The following is a 19,705-nucleotide window of genomic DNA, read 5'->3' on the forward strand; positions in this document are numbered from 1 at the left end:
TTTCGAAAAATGAAATGAAACCTTTGAGTTTTACGTCCCACGGTTATGCCGGTTAGGCTAGAGGAGACGGTGATGATGAGAGATGAATGAAATGGTGAAACGAAGAAAGTGGGAGGAAACAGGGGAACCCCGAGAAAACCCACGCACACGGTGTTTGTCCACCACAAAGTTCACTTGGCGGGAACACGGTTTGAACCCGGGACTCCAAGCACCACAGGTGAACGCTCTACCACTGAACCACCGCGGCCCAGAGTTAATTTCGATCTGCATGCATATTTCGTAAACTTTGCAGGATACTGCATATTTCCGAATTTTATTGCTGCATACAAGCATATTAAAGAGTATATCACAAGCAAGTAGGTAATATGAAACTGAACTGAATCCCTTTGTAAACGCAGACGTAGAATAAAACGTTGTACAGGATATTAGAAGAATAATATAATAAGGTGTTGTACCCAAAATTAGTCCACCTGATTCGTCTTGCACGCGCGGTCTTCATCCCAACAACTGGAGGTAGACGTGCTTGTATCAAATATAAGAAAGCATTTGTGAAAGCTCATAGCGCGTACGCATCTTTTCGTGAAGTTGCGAAAAATGTTTAAACCGATGGGGCTCGTGTGTAGAAGTTGTGTTGTATTATGCAGATAACTTAAATCAAGTGAAAACAAATTGTAAACTTACTAAATCCCGATGATGAAGCCGCTGTTTATATGTTACAAAAATGTTTCTTTACAAGTGGCATTGAGAACAAAATTAAGTACACACACACACACACATCACTTCTCGAGAATACCTAAAATTATCAGACAGTTGGAATGTTGTAACAGTGCTTTCCTGCATTCACTCTCTGTGTTGGACGAATATTGCAGACTTCGTCGAGTGTAACCACAGTGTTGCGAAAATACCGTCAGATAAACTTTGAAAAGTATTAGGCAAAAGTGCCGGGTACAAAACAATCCGTAACTTTGCAAATATACTTAATAGTGAAAACATGGAATTGAAAGAGGACATAATACAGGAATACATTTGATGTTTTTCACATGCATCAGTGACTTCTGCTAAAAGAGACTTTTCGATCTACAAAAAGTTTTTGACTGATAAACGCAGTGTTTACAGAGGAAATTCTTAGGAAGACATTAATAGACTGGTTCAAACAACAGAGGTCATTAAGGTGAGACATTTTATAAGAAATTGAAATTTTATTTTCTTAGTATATTTCGGTGCATATGTTAAATTTTTAATGCATATTTTGGTGCATATTTTAGATTTTTTTGTGCATATTTGCATGCATATCTCGAGGTTTGTTTGTGGAAATCCGGGCTCTAGTAATAATAATAGTAGTAATAATCTTGTATTTCATTACCGTTTCTCTTCTGAAAATGAAATGAAATCTTTAGGTTTTACGTCCCACGTTTATGCCGACTAGGCTACAGGAGACAGTCATGATGAGAAATGAAGGAAAAGTTGGAATGAAGAAAGTGGGAGGAAATGGGAAAACTCCGAGAAAACCAACGTACATGGTATTGTTCCACCATGAATTTGACTTGGAGAGCTTTGATCGAACCAGAGACCCATGCACACTGAGAAAAATCCGTTCCCAGAACAGCGGTATATTGTACAAATATACAGAATCCTCTTGCTTACTACAGAAATCAGTATGGAGCATACGTTATCCATATGCTAAATACGCACTGCCCTTAAATGTTACATCATGCCGTTGCAGGATGTCTGACATTTAACAGTTTTCCGTATATCACATGCATATACTTATGTTACCTTCGTCAGCTATATGTTATATACGTCCATTTGTATGTGAGATCCTGACCGCCTACATTGTTTCATACGGAAAGTACGTAGAGATGGAACACTTATACAGAAAGTATTATAAAACATGCGTTTTTAGTTATACGTCTGCTGTACGTTAAGTCCAAAAATTACAGGAATTATTCATGTAACCTACCTTTTTAAGTAAGTCACCTACATTTTTTTTTCCTCAATGTAGCTTGTAAAATGAAAATAGGTCGGTATATGAAAAATGAAATCTTGAGGATAAGGTCACACTTTGTCATATTTATGCAAACGGAGACGGATGATTAAAAAATGAACGGTTATGGAAAAATTGGTGAAATGAACAAGTAGGAGGAAAGGAAGAAACGCCTAGAAAACCCACAAACGGGATTCTGTCTGCTAAGAAACTCATATCTTGGGATCGAATTAGGAGCGCTTAGGATCAGTTAGAGATAACAAAGAGATAGAGTAAGGTTCTTTTCTGTTAGAAATAGGTCGTGAATGGTGCTGCCCACGAGATGAGACAAATATTCTCGTCTTGTCTGATATTTTTTATAAAAGTCTCGTCTCGTCTCGTCTTGAAATTTTTGGCTGGTTTTGTAAGTTTATGCCCTAATAATTGTCTTAGTTTCATCTACAATCTATCAATATCCTTCTTCGTGACGAAAAGTTGATGATGAGCGTGATATTAACAACTTTTAAACCGTATTTATTATTCAATGTCTTTGTGTAATGTCTTTTTATTTGTGTAATGTCTTTTTATTTGTGTAATGTCTTTTGTATTTTTAAACGCCGATAAATGCTCTTCATTGTAGGGGCCGCGGTAGATCAGTGGTAGAGCATTCACCTCTGATGCATGGGGTCCATGGTTCAATTTCCAGCTTGCGCTAAGTGATCTTTGTAGTGGACAAATATGGTGTGCGTGAGTTTTATCGGTGTTCTACCGTTTCCTCCCACTTCCTCCATTTCACCATTTCGATCATTTCTCATCACCACCGTCTTCTTTATCCTAGCCGACATAACCGTGGGAGGTAAAACTCAAAGATTTCATTTTTATGTATTTTCCTAAGATTTTCCTCATTTACCTTTTTATGTTTTACAGAATTCCTTCTTTATAATTGAGAATACATCCACTATTAATAGCTTCTTTTCGTATTATATCAGACTTGTCTAGAAAAACGTTTATATATGTCCGGCCACAAAACTTAATAGTAAGTTAAATGTTCAAGTCTGGTCATAGAATAAAATGATATCATACGTTACAGACTGTTCTCCATATCAACATATACATGTTTATAAATGTTATCGTTGTATCATGAAATACTTGGATAAACTAGAGTTGATTACAAGAGTTGAGAAACTTCTCGTCTGGCCTCAAAAAGAAGACGAGAATTGTAATGGTTTTGGTCTCGTCTCGAATTAGAAAATGTACTTCTCACCTCGAGTGTTCTGGGGGCTCTCACTTCTACTTTGATTGTTCATTTTCGCTGTCTGGAAATTTCTAGACAAAAAGTTACTGATATTGAGAAGGCTGACTTTTTCATAGCCTGGTGGGACAAAAATGTTAAATATAGCACTGCTCAAGTCGAAGAATAAATCTGCTTCTATTGAAAGAGCCGTCTCGTCTCGTCTCGTCTAGTGCGCAGACCAGCGCAAGCAGAGGTTATTGGTCTACCATTTTAGCTACCGCACTGCTTAGTCCTTATAAGATCCTCGCTTTGTGAGGTAAATTTTAGACTTTCAATCAAGCAGGTGCTGCTTCATCGCTATTTATCGTAAGATCATGGTTCATATCTCATTTTTTTCACAATAGAGCAAACTTTCCAATTGTACCACTCGCTTATCCGTATCATACACCTGAAACGGGAAAATCGGGGAAAACCGGGAGTTTATCGGAAATAACTTTTTTAAAAATTTGAGCACCTCTGAGTCCCTCTGGATTGATGTAGGAATCTCAAAAATCACGTAAAAATGCATAGTTACGTACACAATATGTGTGCAAAATTTCAATGTGATATCTCGAAAACCATTTTTTTTTTTTTGAAAATTTTAAGGTGACCAATCTTTTATATATACCTATAGACCCTATATATATTTATACGACATGAGGTAAAAATTTTCTAAACCAGACTATTTGCCCCTAAATCATGGTTCGTACTTCATTCTCTTCAGAATGAAGCAACCTTTTAAAGGGCACTACTCACATGCCCATATCATACACAAGAAACAAAAAAATAGGGAAAACCCGGGAAATTTTTTGAAAAATCCCCCTTTTGAAACCTTTGAGGCCCTCGTTACCGGGAATGGAGCCGTGTCGATGTAGAGTCCTGAACGAAATTTGATAAATAGTTAGAAGTGTACACAGTCCGTATGCAAAATTTCACGCCTGTATCTTGAAAGCTAAGGGCGGGATTTTTTTTTTAAAATTGCCTCAAGAAAGAATGTGTTGTCACACCTCCCCGTTCCCATTTAGCGGCACCAAGTTGAGCATCTGTTTCGTAAACGCATCTGGGGGTGTTCTTTGGTCCATACCTGACTTGACCAATAGAAACAAACGGCTTAAATGCATGAGCGGAGCTATGGAGGGGGCTTAGGGGGCATTGTCCCCCAACTTTTTGAGAAAAAATAAAAATATCACTTATAAGATCCTTCAATTCTCATTTGTATTTACAGTGCCCCCCCAGCAGACAAAAGGTCTGCCCCCAGCAGACAATTCCTAACTCCGCCCATGCTTAAATGCCTGTTATAGGAAATAAATACGCGGTTAAAGACAATACTGAACCATGGTACGAAAACGTACCATGGATCGTATAAAGGCTAGTTCTAAATATGAACTATTTATCATAACAGTAATACTTCTTTTATGGGAAACAGTGATTGTACGGAAACAAGGAAACTTAGTCTATACATGTAAAAGTGAAAGTATCGTATGTGACATCCTTGTTTCGGAAGTAAAAGTGGCCTTTAAGCTAGAAGCAGAGATAACACAGTAGGCGTATATTTCAAAAAGACACCTGCATTCCGTTAGTTAAGAAAGTGTGGCACCAATTCACTTGAAAATCTTCTAAGTACGGACCTAATTTATTTTTATTTACAATTAAATATATATCCGAAAAAAATCCAATAGAATTAAGTTAGCTATGTCCGGAAATTCTATTTTGCCTTATAAATGTTAACTTCGTACGTTGTTCTGCAAAGCTCAAGTGTGATTCGTCTCAAGCAGATATCGCTACTGTTTTTATAACACCTCAGGTTCTGCTGCTCCTTCAGTTGATTTGTATTGTAAGTGTCTCAAAAAACAATTTTTATCTTTCTTCTGGCAAATATCTGTGGCGCAGTGGCGTAAATACGATTTTGTTTCGGGGGATGGCTTTACTAACTCTATTCCTGGTAATTGTTTTTTTTTTTTTTTTGTTTGTTTGTTTTAAGGCCTCCACATTCCCCTGCCGTTGCCAATTACTTTTGGATTTATTATAGGGCAATCGCAACTTTGCCTCTGCCTTTATTTTCTCTTTTTACTTTTATGTTTGTGTATTTCTCTCTTTTTTCGGCTATTATTCCTCAGCAGCTTGAGGTGAGGCATATTTTTCTAGCATGGCATCTAATACTTTAAACCGTGCCCTTTAATGTACCTCTTTTTTTAATTATTATTTTCATTTTTATTATTTTCCTTTTTTTACAAAAACGGACAAACCTGTAAAAGAATATTACAAATATATATAAGATAAATTTTCTTTTTTTTATCATTTGTCATTCATTAAAATTTTCATTGCACTATTTTGGGCTGCTTCCTCTACCGCCACCTGAAAGTAAATTAAAAAGAATATACATTAATAACCATATAACAACAAGAGACACAGTGCGAAACAAATATTGGTTTGTACAAATTTCTTCTGAGTTTTCCTGTCTTTTATTACTTCTCTTTATGTTATTATTTTGTTTATTTCTTGAGATCGCACCAAAAATTCACATTTAGGACACACAATTAACAATATGACACTAGCACTGACACTAAACACTAAACACAAAACAAGAGTAGCGTCTTCCTATTCCGGTTTTAATTCCAGGTATTTTATAAAATTGATTTATTATTTGTAAGCAGAATTCTGTGTGTTATATTTTCTGTAAAACTAGTTTGTGTTCCGTTCTCTCCTTCTTCTGTTCCACATGTTTCCCACTACGTGTTTTGTCAATTCTTGGAACTTCTGTAGCTTTATTTTATCCTGTCTGATGTTTTCCCATGTTTCATTTTTGAGTTCGTCTCTGATATTTATTATATCTTCTCTAGTTATAAAGTGTACACAAGTCCATGTTACATGTTCGGGTGTCTGGGCCATTCCGCAGATACATGTCTGATTTTCTTCTATTGTGATCCTGTATAAATGTGACTTAAATGGTCCATGGCCAGAAAGTGTCTCCATGGTCTCCTTATTTAGGGTTGGCATCTCTTTCCTTATTTGTATCGTCGGTGTGTACTCCTTTAGTTTCTGTCCTTTACTTGAGTTTTCCCATTCCCGTTGCCATTTCCTTTCAATAATTTTATCTAACTCTGTATCGTTATTTGGAATTTGTCTTAGTATTTCTAAAATTTTTGTAATTTCGTTATTTTTCGTCCACATTTTATAGGCCTGTCTTAGTACCTGGAAATGTATTGGTTGTTCCTGAGCCAGTACCTGTAGAGCCTCCGTTGACATGGTTTTTATTACATTTAGGGTCTTATAAGTACCCCTCTTTGTGCCCGATTTATTGTTTGTCTTAGTTTTATGTTCATAAAAAGTATGTGGCACACTGGCATACTGGCACAATAGCCAAGTACTGGCATGATCACTGTTTTGTTGTAAGTTTGCAATATCCTCTTAGGGATTTGGTAGTCCCTTCTTGCTATTGTTAGTAATTTGTGTGCTACTTTTTTGCTCTTATTCGTAATCTCCTCTATATGTTTTCCGTAATTTAATTTTTCATCTATCCATACTCTCTTTAACTCTGTCTATCTTTTTGTTGGATATCTTTAGAATAGGACCTCTTTGAATTTTCTGTCCGAAAATTCTATACTTTGTTTTTGTTTTTGTTGAACACCATTTTTGTAGCTTTTCTAGTATTATGTTTCCCTTTCTTTCTACTTCGTGTCTTGAAGATGCCGACAACACTATCGCTATGTCATCAGCATAACCAACTACTCCTTCTGTTTCTTCAAGTTGATTAAGACATTTCAGACATGGATCTATTACAATATCCCACAATGTAGGGCAAGATATGGATCCTTGTGGGCATCCTTTTGTACTATATGTAGTTATATTTTTATTTGGTGCTATGTATGTTGTGTTCCTATCGGTACAGTAATCTATCATCAATTCATACAGAGACTTTGGTACCCCCATTTCTTTAAATTGCTTAAATAGTGATGGCCACCATAGGTTATCAAAGGCCCCACTTATATCTACGTATATTACTACCTGATATTTCTCCGTCTTACCCTTTTCAATTAGTTCCAAAAGTCTCCTTATTGCAGTCTCAGTACTTCTTCCTTTCCGAAAACCATGTTGTAGCCTATCATTTTCTATATTTCTGTATTTGTTTAATCTTTTTACGATAACTCTTTCGAAGAGTTTGCCAATTGTATTTAGGAGACATATTGGTCTGTACGCTTTTGGATCGTCGTTCATTTTGTCGTCATTCTTTTTGATTACGACTAAATTGGCTTTCTTCCAGTTTTTAGGTTCCCTTCTCTGTTTTAGACACAAGTTGCACAGTCTTGATAAGTATGGTGCCCATTTCTCCACTTGATCCTTGTATATTTCTGATTTTATATTGTCCGGTCCTGCGGCTTTTTTGTTTTTCAGCATTTTTATGTATGCTATTATCTCTTCGTTCGTAGTTTCTTCTATTTGTTCATCATATCTAGGTGGTATTTTCATCTGATTCGTGTCTGCCTATGTTCATCGTTGTCTTTAGTTAGGTCGTCAGTCGGTAAGAACTTTGTCATTAAATAATTTACTGTATTTCCCCAACCCTTGGTATGATCTCCATTGTCCATTTTAAGGGTAGAAAGTGTTGTTGGCTTGTTTACTTTGTTACTAATTATTTTATATGGTTCGCCCCATATGTCTAAATTTATGTTTTCCCTTAAAAATGCTTTCCAACTTTTTAATTTTGCATTCCAACTTTTTAAATTTCTATTCCTGGTAATGTGAAAATTCTACAAGATATTTCATTCAGTTTAAAATAGTAAATAAAATTTCGAGAGGCTTAAGCCCGGAAGCCCCCGTAAATACGCCACTGTTTATGGAATTTAGTAAACATAAGAAATTCCCAGTAGTCAGGAACGGCAATTATGGGGGCAAGACGGGACAGTTGCCCTTCCCACCAGGGGCGTCATTTAGGAAGGGCAGGGAAGGACAATTGCCCTCCGCGAGTTTGAGATTTATTTAGATTTTAACAATAGAATAGTAGTAAGCCAGTGAAACAAGCGAAATTTTACTTACATCAAGGAGTCTTGCCCCCCCCCCTGCTTCCCACTTTTTTGAAGTGATCCCTTTATGTATAGAGTTTCATTTGGGAATGTTAAGTTTTTGTATGTATTACTGGTTCATAGAAAAAATGATGCTATATAATATTTGCCGTTGCATGAGTACGTATTGGTTATTTGTCTTCCCGAGAAGTTAAGAAAGCTACAGGAATTGCGTTTTAATTGCAATTCAAAGCAATTAATATTGCAATCGTCGACTTCTTTAAATGTCGTAGTATTTGCTTATACAGTGAAACCTCTCTAAAGCGGACAGCCGTGGGGAATCAAAAATTGTCCGCTATAAAGAGGTGTCAGCCTTACAGAGGTTTCAATATTTTCTTACGTAAATTAATAAACAAGGTAATATGCAATTGGAAAAAAATATTTTTGCATGAGTCACGTATTTATGAATATCACCAAAATGTTACTGTGCGTGCATTATCTTGCGTCATCCAATTTCGTATGTTCGAGGCACAACATGGGAATAAGATATTATAGTTCTCTGCACTTCACATTTATCGCTACTTATTACGTTTTCGGTGTGTTGCTTTAATTTGTGAGTTAATTGCAGTCCAGTAATGACATTTAAAAAAAAAAAGACAATATACGTACCCGTGGTCAAAAATACCAAACTTGTCTTCTGTTTGGTTAGAGATTCCAGCGGAACAGTAGAATGATGTGTCATCCCAAACAGTGGGCAACTGTCAATCACTTTTGTTTCTGAAACAGATTGGGTGGGAGTGGAATGCAAGCAAAAGATATAAGGGTGTTGTGAAACAAAGACCCTTCCTCAGAGTTGCTGAACAGACAGTTAAGGAGGCAAACTGTTGTCACACCCTCATGTTCTTTCTTGGTGACATAGTATGAATTACTAAAAGTGTATTTTTACTGTATTTTTCAACTTGTTTTTAGAGAAAGTGTCCGTAATAAGAGGTAAACAATACCTATAAAAGACAAGAAAGACTGTCCGTGTCCGTACTAGAGAGTGTCCGCTTTAGAGAGGTTTGCCACTATTTTTTTTTCTATTACGATGTTTGGGGATTACAAAATATGTCCGTTATGGGAGGTGTCCGCTTTATAGATGTGTCCGTTAGTAAAGCTTTCACTATAGTATTTATTGTCTTTCATTTTCTAAGAGTAATAACATAAATTTAATAGTATATGTGGAATTAAAAATATAAGTTGTTTATCAATCCCCAGTTTCAATATATTTTCTACAAAACAAGCCTCATTATTCATTACCATGATTAATATTATCCTTTCTATTTATTTGTTTTGCAACTTTGTTATTAAATAATTTGATCACAATTTTCCAGACAGAATTTTAAGATGTTCCATGAGCAAGGAATGAAATTTCTTCTCACTCTTCCGTTGTTTAGGAGTACAAAGGGCTAGTACCTACTTGCGTTGCTCTAGTCAGTTTACTTAATAAAATATAAAATACGATATACTGTATTTTAACTGAAAAAGATAGTATCCTATTAGTTATACAATCTTTCGTCAAAGTATTAGAAACAACCAGGAAAATTAACATTGATGTACAAATATTCAAATCATGTCTTGCCTCCCCACTTTTAACGTCCAATCGCCTCCAATGCCGTCTTATTATTAAATATTTACTCAGGGAAATGGGGAGAATTGTAATATAGTAGCGTACATACTTGTGCAGCCAGAAATGTTTGCTGGGAAGGTTCCAAAGTATTTCGAGGGGTCCAATATTTATGTCATATTGAACTACCTTATTCTGCACCCGAAAAGACGACAAATAATCGTTAATTATTATAGCCTGTTTATTCCATCTGTGCCCTCGGAAAATATGCGAACTATACTTCAGCCCCATCCCCGCCCCCTTCGACGGAGGAAATTCTCCCTTTGCTTAGGGAAAAGAAGTGAATGACCTTATGCCTATGTTGCCAATTTGTCATTCATTCGTTTGGTCTTGACGAGTGAAGATCGTAGGCTACTTAGAATGGCTAACAAAACAGGACACAGCGAAGTCCACGAAATAATTCTTTGTGGCAACACTTCCGCATCTAACAATTGAAAGATCTCATCCACAGCAAGTTGTCTCTCCTATTTCGAGGCATGTACGGGAAATCACAAATCGACAGCAGCGCCAGAAGGGGGCACAGTTGAAATAGAAAGGCTCTGCTCACCTATATTTTTAGAAAAAATGATAAAACTAGATTATTTTTAGAAAGAAAGAAAGAATACTGATGAGGCGTAAAATAAAATCTTTATCCTACATCAATCATTTCTCTGTAAAAGTGTTAGATTAAAATTACTTAGTTGCATATAATTTACTACAACAGTAGTCTACTCAAATCAATACTTCGTATATCCACTTAAAGCATGTTTATTCTTTATCTATACCTTTATAGTAGCTTCATATAAATCTCATTCGTATCTTCAATCCAATTATATCATATTTCTCATCTATGTAATATATTTTGTAATCTTGAACCTTAAATCATAATATCAATAATCCATATCTTCGTTACATCTTATTTCTTACTGTTTGCACATACTCATAACTATCTTAGCAACGGCTAGTGTCATATTTTAAAACCCTTTTCACCTACGTACTCTTATATCCCAACAAAAAGAAGTGCAGTTTTGTCAAGAAAATCTACTAATGTTAGTCAAGTAACGAAATTTGGGGTGTCCGGACCCCTGGACACCCGTCGTGGGTGCGTTCCTCAGTCTACATAGTACAAATTAGAATAGTACATTGAAATTCCATAGGACGTACTATGACGAGTTATTGCATTTGTTTTATTATAGTAAGTGCTGTTATGTTTACGTGTTACTTAGTGAAGAAGGTATTATAGGGAAAGTTTTAGTAGTTTTCTGCATTACTTCACATGATTGACAGAATATGGAAGCAGTGTAACTCGGTAGATATACTCTACTTTTAGTTAGACATACGGGGGCTTATACAGTAGTTTCAATCCAGATGTAGCTACATGGGTCGTTCAAGGTTGACCGGGACTTTTATTTGTTCAGAGGAAACAGATAGCACAAGAAGCACCAAACTATATCAGCTTTTCAAAGTATTCTCTGTGCGCGTCGAGGCACCGTTGCCATCATTGTGGCAGTTCCTGATTCTTCTTCGCTCCCAGATAGTCTTTAAGGGGTGCAAACAAATGATAATCACTAGGCTAAGTCTGGTCTGTAGGAGGGATGGGGCAGAACTTCTCAGCAGATTTCGGCCAGAGTTGTTGTTGTCAAATTGTGGGGGAGGGCATTGTTATGGAGAAGAATGACATTTCCAGGCAACATCCCAGGTCTTTTCTTGCGAATGGACTTTTCCTACAGCACTACTCAACAATGTGGATTAATACTGGGCATTAATTGTGCTCCCTTTGCCCAGAAAAACCACATGGATAACACCTTTCAGAAGGGACTCATGGTGGCTGAGAAGGGAAAATGGAAACGCGTAAACATTGTTGTGTAAAAAGAAGGAAAAAGAAACCTGTCGCAAATAATTTTAAAAAATACACTTTTCCCCACTTCATAAGCATTTTTTTCTTTTTCTTTTTCTTTTTTTTGTGTGTAAAATACTCCGACATTTTCCATTATTGTCTGTTCAGTTTTATTAACTAAAACATTAATTTATTTCTTCTTGAATGGTCAGCGAAAAATTACCAAAAATATCGGTCACGAATTATTAATTAAAATATTTCAGAAGCAAGATGTAGATTGAAAGAGAGTACTAAAAATAACGATGAGATCGAGCAGTCCTGGCCCAATGAAACAAATGCTTCGTTCAATGTCAAAGTAGTTAAATCATGAACTTGATTAAATCCATGTTTTTTGTATTCAATTTTTTTCAATTTTTGAATTGCCATGCTTAGAAGTTAAAGGGTATAATGATATACCTAATTATGTGAAAAAAGCAAACGACAATATTCCCTTCCTTTCCTCTTCGCTTAAATCCGGGACATTTAAGCATACCGAGAAATATTTCCGGGATGCAGATCTCGATTCCGTGACGGTCCCGAATTTTCCGGGACAAATGGCAACCCCTAGGAAAGGGATATTTTCGATAAAACATGGAAATCCAACAAAATTCACGCGTAAACTGGTTGGCAATATAAATGTTTAAATTTTTCTTTGTTTTTCAGAAATGAACCAACACAATAGCAATACTGTCTATGTGTTCAAACCAGCATTACTGTGTGTTTATATTTTTCTTTTGTAAAAAAAAAAAAAAAAAAAAAAAAAAAGTGAAGGAAAAGTAAGTGAAATAGAAGCAAAAAATAAAAAAATAAATAAATAAATGTGGTTGGTCCTTCCTTTAATATAGCTACATTAATCTTATCATGTAAGTGTTTTGATACGAATTTGAACTCTAACATTCGCGAACTGGTGGTATAGGGCCCCGGCAGGAGCGTCACTTGGAGGGCCCATCTTCCCTTCCCATGAAACATGTAGGATACTAAGGACATTAAGTTTCTTCTAGGACACTTAAGTTTCTCACAAATGATACTAATTTTCTTCTTAATTTTTTTTGTGATGGAGGGAGGGATGGCTTTTCTTCACAAAGTTGCAAGCTTCATTTACGCGTGGTAATAAGGCCCCAGTGTGGGGACCTGTTCTGTTTCTTTATGGTGTTGCAATAACTTGTCAAACGACTAACAGAGGGCCCCAGCAGGATTTTATAAGTCAGTCTCATTTCGACAGTCACGGGACCCCATTCTTCATATACTTGAAATATATTCTTACTAGACCCCAAACAAAGGGTCCCAAACAGGGCTTTATAATACTGTAAGTTTCATTCCAATAATGGGACCCCAAGACTACAATCAATACTGCAGGCCACCGAACTCTGTGAACGGAGCAAGCTACAACGAGTAACTATATGCTCCAACAAAGCGGACATGTTTTATCTTATTTTCCATAAAGAGGGCCCCGGCAGGGATTCCTGCCATCCTGCCCTGGTCAGTCCGAAACTGAACTCAAACTAATTAAAATTCGATAAGAAATTGAAAACTTTTATGTCAGTAGAGGGAAATATTCTTCAGGAACCCTACTAACATTGTCTCAGTCAGGGACAAGTTCGGTTTGGCAACAGAGGTTGTGTTCGACGGCTTTGCACGCCGGGACCTACTGAGTGCTACGATTGGGCGTTGTAAAGTTGACCCTAGTCATCTTCCGTCCTGCATCTAATACAAATTAAGTTCAGTTTGTATTTTGTCAGTCTTTGACGCAGCTGGTGAAACTTTTCACACTGTAAACACTGAATCTAATTTTCATCATGCACATCAGCGCCGTAAGGACGCTGACGAAACACTCGAAGACGCACCACGTGCCGGAAAACCAACACGCGTTCAAAATGAAGATCTTCTGGCAGAAATTGAGGCGAACAGTAGTCAGACATGTGAGGAACTGTTACTACAATTCAGTGTGGTTAGAAAAACCATTCGGCAGCATCTCCATTTATTGGGAAGCACCACAGGTTAGGTCGATGGGTCCCACATGATTTGACTCCGGGCCAGAAGGCAACCTGTGTTTCTTTGCTGTCTCGTCTAAGGAAGGAGCCATTTCTGGACAGGGTGTTGACATGTGATGAGAAGGGGATCATGTACAAAGCCTCTTGGCGCCGTGATAATTGGTTAAGCCGGTTCCAAAACAACCGAAACCAGCACTGCAGCCGAAGAAGGTTCTCCTATGTTTTTGGTGGACTGCTCGCGGCATCGTGCATCGGGAATTGCTACCAGCTTGTCAGAGCATCAATGCAACTGTGTACTGTCAGCAGTTGACCCGTGTTCAAGAAAAACTCAAAACTCTGGAGTCAACACTTCTGAATCGCAAACAGGTCCTCCTGTTACAGGACAACACTGGGCTCCAAGTGGCTAGTATAACCCGGAACACTATTCTACGCCTTGGATGGGAAACACTATTGCATCCGACATACTCCCCGGACATTGCACCGTCCGATTATCACCTATTCCGTTCTTTGGAAAATCACCTTAGAGGACGCCAGTTCAAATCCCTAGTAGAGGTGCATACTGCACTTGGTACATTCATCGCTTCACAGACCACCAAGTTCTACCGCGATTTAATCCATGGCCTTCCAGAACGTTGGCAGAAGGTCGTCGATGCTGATGGCGGCTGTTTTTTATCTTTCGGGTACGTCTTAGGTGATATATCGTTGTTCGAATGTGGTGTGTGAAAAAGCGATAGAACTTTCTTGGTTACCTTTATATCTTGTTTTTGGTAGCTTTCTTTGTGTGTGTATGTGTGAGGAAAAAGGAATTAAAGTATCTGATGCACATTGTTTTTACTGTCTTAAAAGTCTTTGTTTATCTTTTCGAAGTGTTAAGAAGTTTCTTAAGAGCCTGACATATTAAATATAATACAAAATTTACATTTTTGCTTTTGCTTGTTTCTCATAAGCGAAAGGAAGTAATGAAATGCAACTTAACACAATCATAGATAATGTTATTCTACAACAGAAAATAGAAAACTAAAGAATTTTCAGTGTTGCGAGAATAATATTTCCCCCATAATCTAAGTTAAGGCAGCGACTACAGGAAGGAACTCAACTGCATTTGATTACGTATCATGTTGTCTTGGAATTCTGTGAACTACTTTTTAAATAATAGTTGTATTTAGTTTGTAATAAACAAAATAGTTTTTGCATACAGTTATTAAAATTAAATAAATAATGTTATTTAGAAAGTAGTTCTCAGGATACCAAAACAACATGATACGTAATCAAATACAGTTGAGTTCGTTACTCTAATCGCTGCCTTAACTTAGATTTTTGGGGAAATTTATTCTGGCAACACTGTAATGTCTACGGATGGTAACACTGAAAATTATTGAGGTTCATATTTTCTGTTGTAGAATAACATTATCTATGGTTGTGGTAAGTTGAATTTTATTATCTTCTTTCACTTATGAATAAAGAATCAAAAGAAAAGTGGTAAATTTTGTATTATTTTTAGAGTCAGGCTCTTAACTTTTTTTTCCTTTCTTTTGTTATTTTTAAGTAGCGACATACTTACCTACCAACCTTTTCTTAAAAATCATAGTATTACAGAACGAGAACCAATAACGAAAAAATGATTTTGTCTTCTTTACAGGTAGTGTTCTGGAGTTAATAATTCCAGCAGAAAAGACTTTCTGGATATCTCTACTGAGTTCTGTTCAATGTTGCTATGGAGCTTAATCCCGCCGAACTGGAATATCTAAACCAAGTCAGAAAGAGGAAATATTCCGTATCCAGCTCCACAAGTTTTAAGCATGAGAGTCCCAAAGAATCTGCTAACTGTCTCTCAGTTATATTTTATTGGTAAGTACTTTTGCCTATACTGGTAAGTGAATACGTCAATCCGGAAGATAATATATTACGGAAGAATTGTATCTCAAACTTTTTTTATTGTTAAAATAAGGTACAATTTAATCATCATTGTTCATTTGGATGTTGGTGTTCCGTACAACACATTCTTAAACTGCTGTGTGTCAAAGAGCTCCTACGTGGCTAAGAGGTTAGCGTACGCGCCTTTGGTGTGGCAGACTCGGGTTCAATTCCGTCAGGAGATAAAAAGGGTTGCGATTCCACGTTAATCAGTAGGTCTCATATAGTTCACTGCTGAACGGAACGTTAAACTCAAAATCAAATCAACGTGTGTCACGCAGCCCCATAAAGTGTGTCGCGAAGTCTTAAAATTAAAATCAATCATGATTCAATTATTAATTAGTTAGAATAAAATTTGAAATAGATTTCACTAGTCAATGCCTCTAGCTGCACCAACAATGTTCAGTATTGCATAAAGTCACTACTTTATACAAACTTATACTTTATGCTTATAATTTATATTATAAATAATAAAAGAAATCGAACAACTGTGTCGCAATGTCGTAGGCGTCAAGTAAAGTTTATCGCGATGACGTAGGTGTTCAGTAAAGTTTATCGTGATGTCATAGGCGTTCAGTAAAGTTTATCGCGATGTCGTAGGCGTTCAGTAAAGTTTATCGCGATGTCATAGGCGTTCAGTAAAGTTTATCGCGATGTCGTAGGCGTTCAGTAAAGTTTATCGCGATGTCGTAGGCGTTCAGTAAAGTTTATCGTGATGTCGTAGGCATTGAATAAAGTTTGCTCCGATGTCGTAGACGTTTATTAAAGTTTATGAGGATGTCGTAGACGTTCAGTAAAGTTTGTCTCGATGTCGTAGGCGTTCAGTAAAATTTGTCACGATGCCGTAGATGTTCAGTAAAGTATGTTGACAGTCAAAAAGTTTGGGAACCATTGTCTTACACCACCGAGGTCATATAAAACGTGAACCTGCAGCTTAACGTGAGATCAGTTGGGGTCAGAACTTTTAATATGGGGTGAGCACAAAACTAATTAAAGCCCACTCATGCTGTCACTATATTCTTAAGTGGTCATTTCTTCTTCGGTTTTAAGTGACACTTTGGCTCAGTGGTAGAGCGCTTACCTCTGGTGCGTGGGATCCCTGGTTCGATTCCCGACCGAGCAAGTTTGTGGTGGACAACATCGTGTCCATTGGTTTTCTCGGAGTACTCCCTTTGCCTCTCTCATTCTTATTCCACCAATTATTCTATAATCATTTACTTGCCTTAATAATGGTCTTCCTTAGCCTAAAGGGCATAATCGTAGGACGTTAAACCAAAATGTTTCATTTTATTTCATTTTCAATTTTAAGTGTATTTCAAGTGAGTTTCGTTTTACAGTTTGAAACTACGGCAGACTTCCAACGTATAGGAATGTAATACCCAAATTTGGAGAAGTAGGCCTATATCTATAAATACAGGTTGCAATAAAAGAATAACATCAAAAACGAAACCTGTTCGTCAAATGCTGAATCCATGTCATAAAGAGACTATTTGCTGTCTCTTATCGCTGTTGCTCTATGGAAATACGTATTGAAACGGAAAAAAGATTAGTAAATTTCAGTCTCTTTAGGTTTTGGTAGAGAGTTATCGGTTCTCATTGATACGCCAAATCAATTGTAAAAAGTAGCTTGTTGCTCTATATTACCGTTTCTGTTACATGGAGATCTACAATGAAACCGGAAATGGTTGATTTCTACTACTTCCGGCTAGAATAGAAGGAGAAGATGGAACCTATTCTTCAGACACTTAAACAACTACGAAAACACATTTTTCGATTTCTTTTACCGTTTTCGCTTTGTGGAAATCAACCTTGAAACTGCAAGTACTAGCAAATTTCAACCCCTTCCAGTTTTGGTAGAATGTTGCGGCTCGTGATAGTGAATCGACTGTAGAGATTCGTCTGTAGCTATGTATTACCTTGTTTTCTTATAATTATAAACGTAAAAACCGAAAATCGCTAAGTTGAAAAGCTTCCAGTTTGAATAGAGTGTTCACTGAGTAGATAGAACCCAGTGGCGTAGGGAAGGGGGCCCAGAGGGGCCGCCCCCCAAAGCGGTCCAACAATGTACTTTGGTACTTTGATGTTTGTAATTTTTATATATTTTTATGTTTATATATTTTTTTGTTTGTAATTTTTCTATATGTACCTATAACAGGACTTGCCCCCCCCCCAAACACACATCCTGGCTATGCTACTGATAGAACCTATTGTTGAAATGTTGAATTAATTTCCAGAACGAAGAATCTCGAAATCCGAAAAAAAAAGTATCTGTTCTTATACTTGTCTTGCACACGGAATTGATGTTAAAGTGATGGTCATTACAACTTACAGTACAACTTACAATATGATATTAATGGGGTTCTCATGCAGCATGTTGTACCTCAAGAGCATACGAGTCACGGATTTCAATCTACTGTTGCAATTTCTTGCGACAACACCTTCGTGCTGGACGCTGGAGAAAGCAATGGCACGTTTGGACATAGACTCCCATCATCCTCCATGACAATCCATGGTGTCACGCAGATAACACTATGGTGGAGCTCCTGCATCAGTGATAGTGAGAGATATTGTAACTTCTGTCGCATTTACCTGATATGAGCTCATGCCATTACGACCTTTCCACTATTTAGAACCCCAAGAAATCTCGGCGCCAGTTTGGAATGTTGGTTAGTGTGATATTCCGTGTTTTGTGTGTTTTTCTTAATTGAAGCTGTAACATACTTTTCGTATGATATTACATTTAAGTATGACGTATTAAGACTCATTTTCTAGATGAAAAGAATGTCTTGTACAGTCCGCAGCAAAAAACCTGCAACATGAGGATGTAAATTTATTGTGAAACGACGAAGTCTTTTGCTCTAAAATAAGGGGAGGAAGCCGAGGTTTCTCCTGGCGTGATTCGTGCCACTTTGAAGTTATGTTGATCCCCTGCACTGTTAAGTCGTAGTTTCACAATAAACTAACATGCTCATGTTGCAGGTGTTTTGCTGTGGACTGTAAAGAATTTGAATGTAAAAGCGTAAGCTGAGATCTAATGTGATTGATCTGCAGCACCAGCAGTGAATGATAACACTTTATTTTCAAACTTGAAATACAAATAATAACATAGTTATTATGACAAGAATACTAAATAAATGATTACTCTCCCATGACCATTTTTAAGTATGTTATACCATAGTCTACATCGAGGCTAAGAAGGGGGGGGGAGAACTAGTTAGAACATTTTTGATTCTTGAAAATGAACTAAAATCTACAAAAGCTATAAACAATGTTGTATAATCAATCAGTTTCTACTTGGAAAATTCCACTTTGGATCCATGTTGATGTTCAAACAGTTTTCCCTTGAGTACCTGCTGATGCATAAGATCAAACAAAGCTTAACAATATACAGAATTCAAATGAACACATGGTATATAACTAACTAACTCTATGGCCTATAGAACCCGGAGGTTCAATGCCGCGTTCACAAAAGCTCTCCACTGACTTCTATCCTTAGCCAATTGGATCCAGTGTCTACTACTTTGTATTCCTATTTCTGGGAGATCCATCTTAATATTATCCTCCCATCTGCGCCTAGGTCTTCCTAATGGTCGTTTTCCTATGGGTCTACCAGTCAAGACTGAAAGCGTTTCTACTTTCTTCCATTCTAGACATATGACCTGCCCATCTAAGCCTCCTAGACTTGACGATCCTAACAACGTTGGGTAAACCGTGTAAATTATGTAGTTCCTCGTTACGAAGTTTCCGCCATTCCCCATTCCCGTTCTTCTTGGGTCGGAATATTCTTCTCATGGTAAATAACATGTACTTCAAATTTATTAGTTACGTATATGTATTATTTTTTGCAGGTGGATATTACCTTTAATAAGGAAAGGGTATAAAAGAGGTCTGCGCATGTTTGATGTTTATGCAGTTTTGCCTGAATTTTCATCTGAACAGCTGGGCAATGCTTTAGAAAGGTAAATACTAGCCGATTATATATATATATATATATATATATATGTTGCAAGCAATTAATAGATTTATGACCGACATATAGAAAT

The 19,705-nt window shown here is 36.9% G+C and overlaps 1 protein-coding gene across 1 annotated transcript in view; it reads left to right on the top strand.

Moving 5' to 3' along the window:
* The window catches only part of LOC145670519 (ATP-binding cassette sub-family C member 4-like), a 195,339-nt gene that overhangs the window by 16,369 nt on the left and 159,265 nt on the right, over nt 1-19,705 (top strand). The window contains exons 2-3 of the mRNA XM_081739286.1: nt 15,388-15,596; nt 19,511-19,621. Coding sequence (XP_081595412.1) covers nt 15,463-15,596; nt 19,511-19,621 — 245 coding nt within the window. The 5' untranslated portion in view covers nt 15,388-15,462. The remainder of the gene's footprint in view (nt 1-15,387; nt 15,597-19,510; nt 19,622-19,705) is intronic.

The sequence above is a fragment of the Thermobia domestica genome, chromosome 14 (assembly GCF_964235325.1).
Source record: "Thermobia domestica chromosome 14, izTheDome1.hap1.1, whole genome shotgun sequence".
NCBI classification, from domain to species: Eukaryota; Metazoa; Arthropoda; class Insecta; order Zygentoma; family Lepismatidae; genus Thermobia; species Thermobia domestica.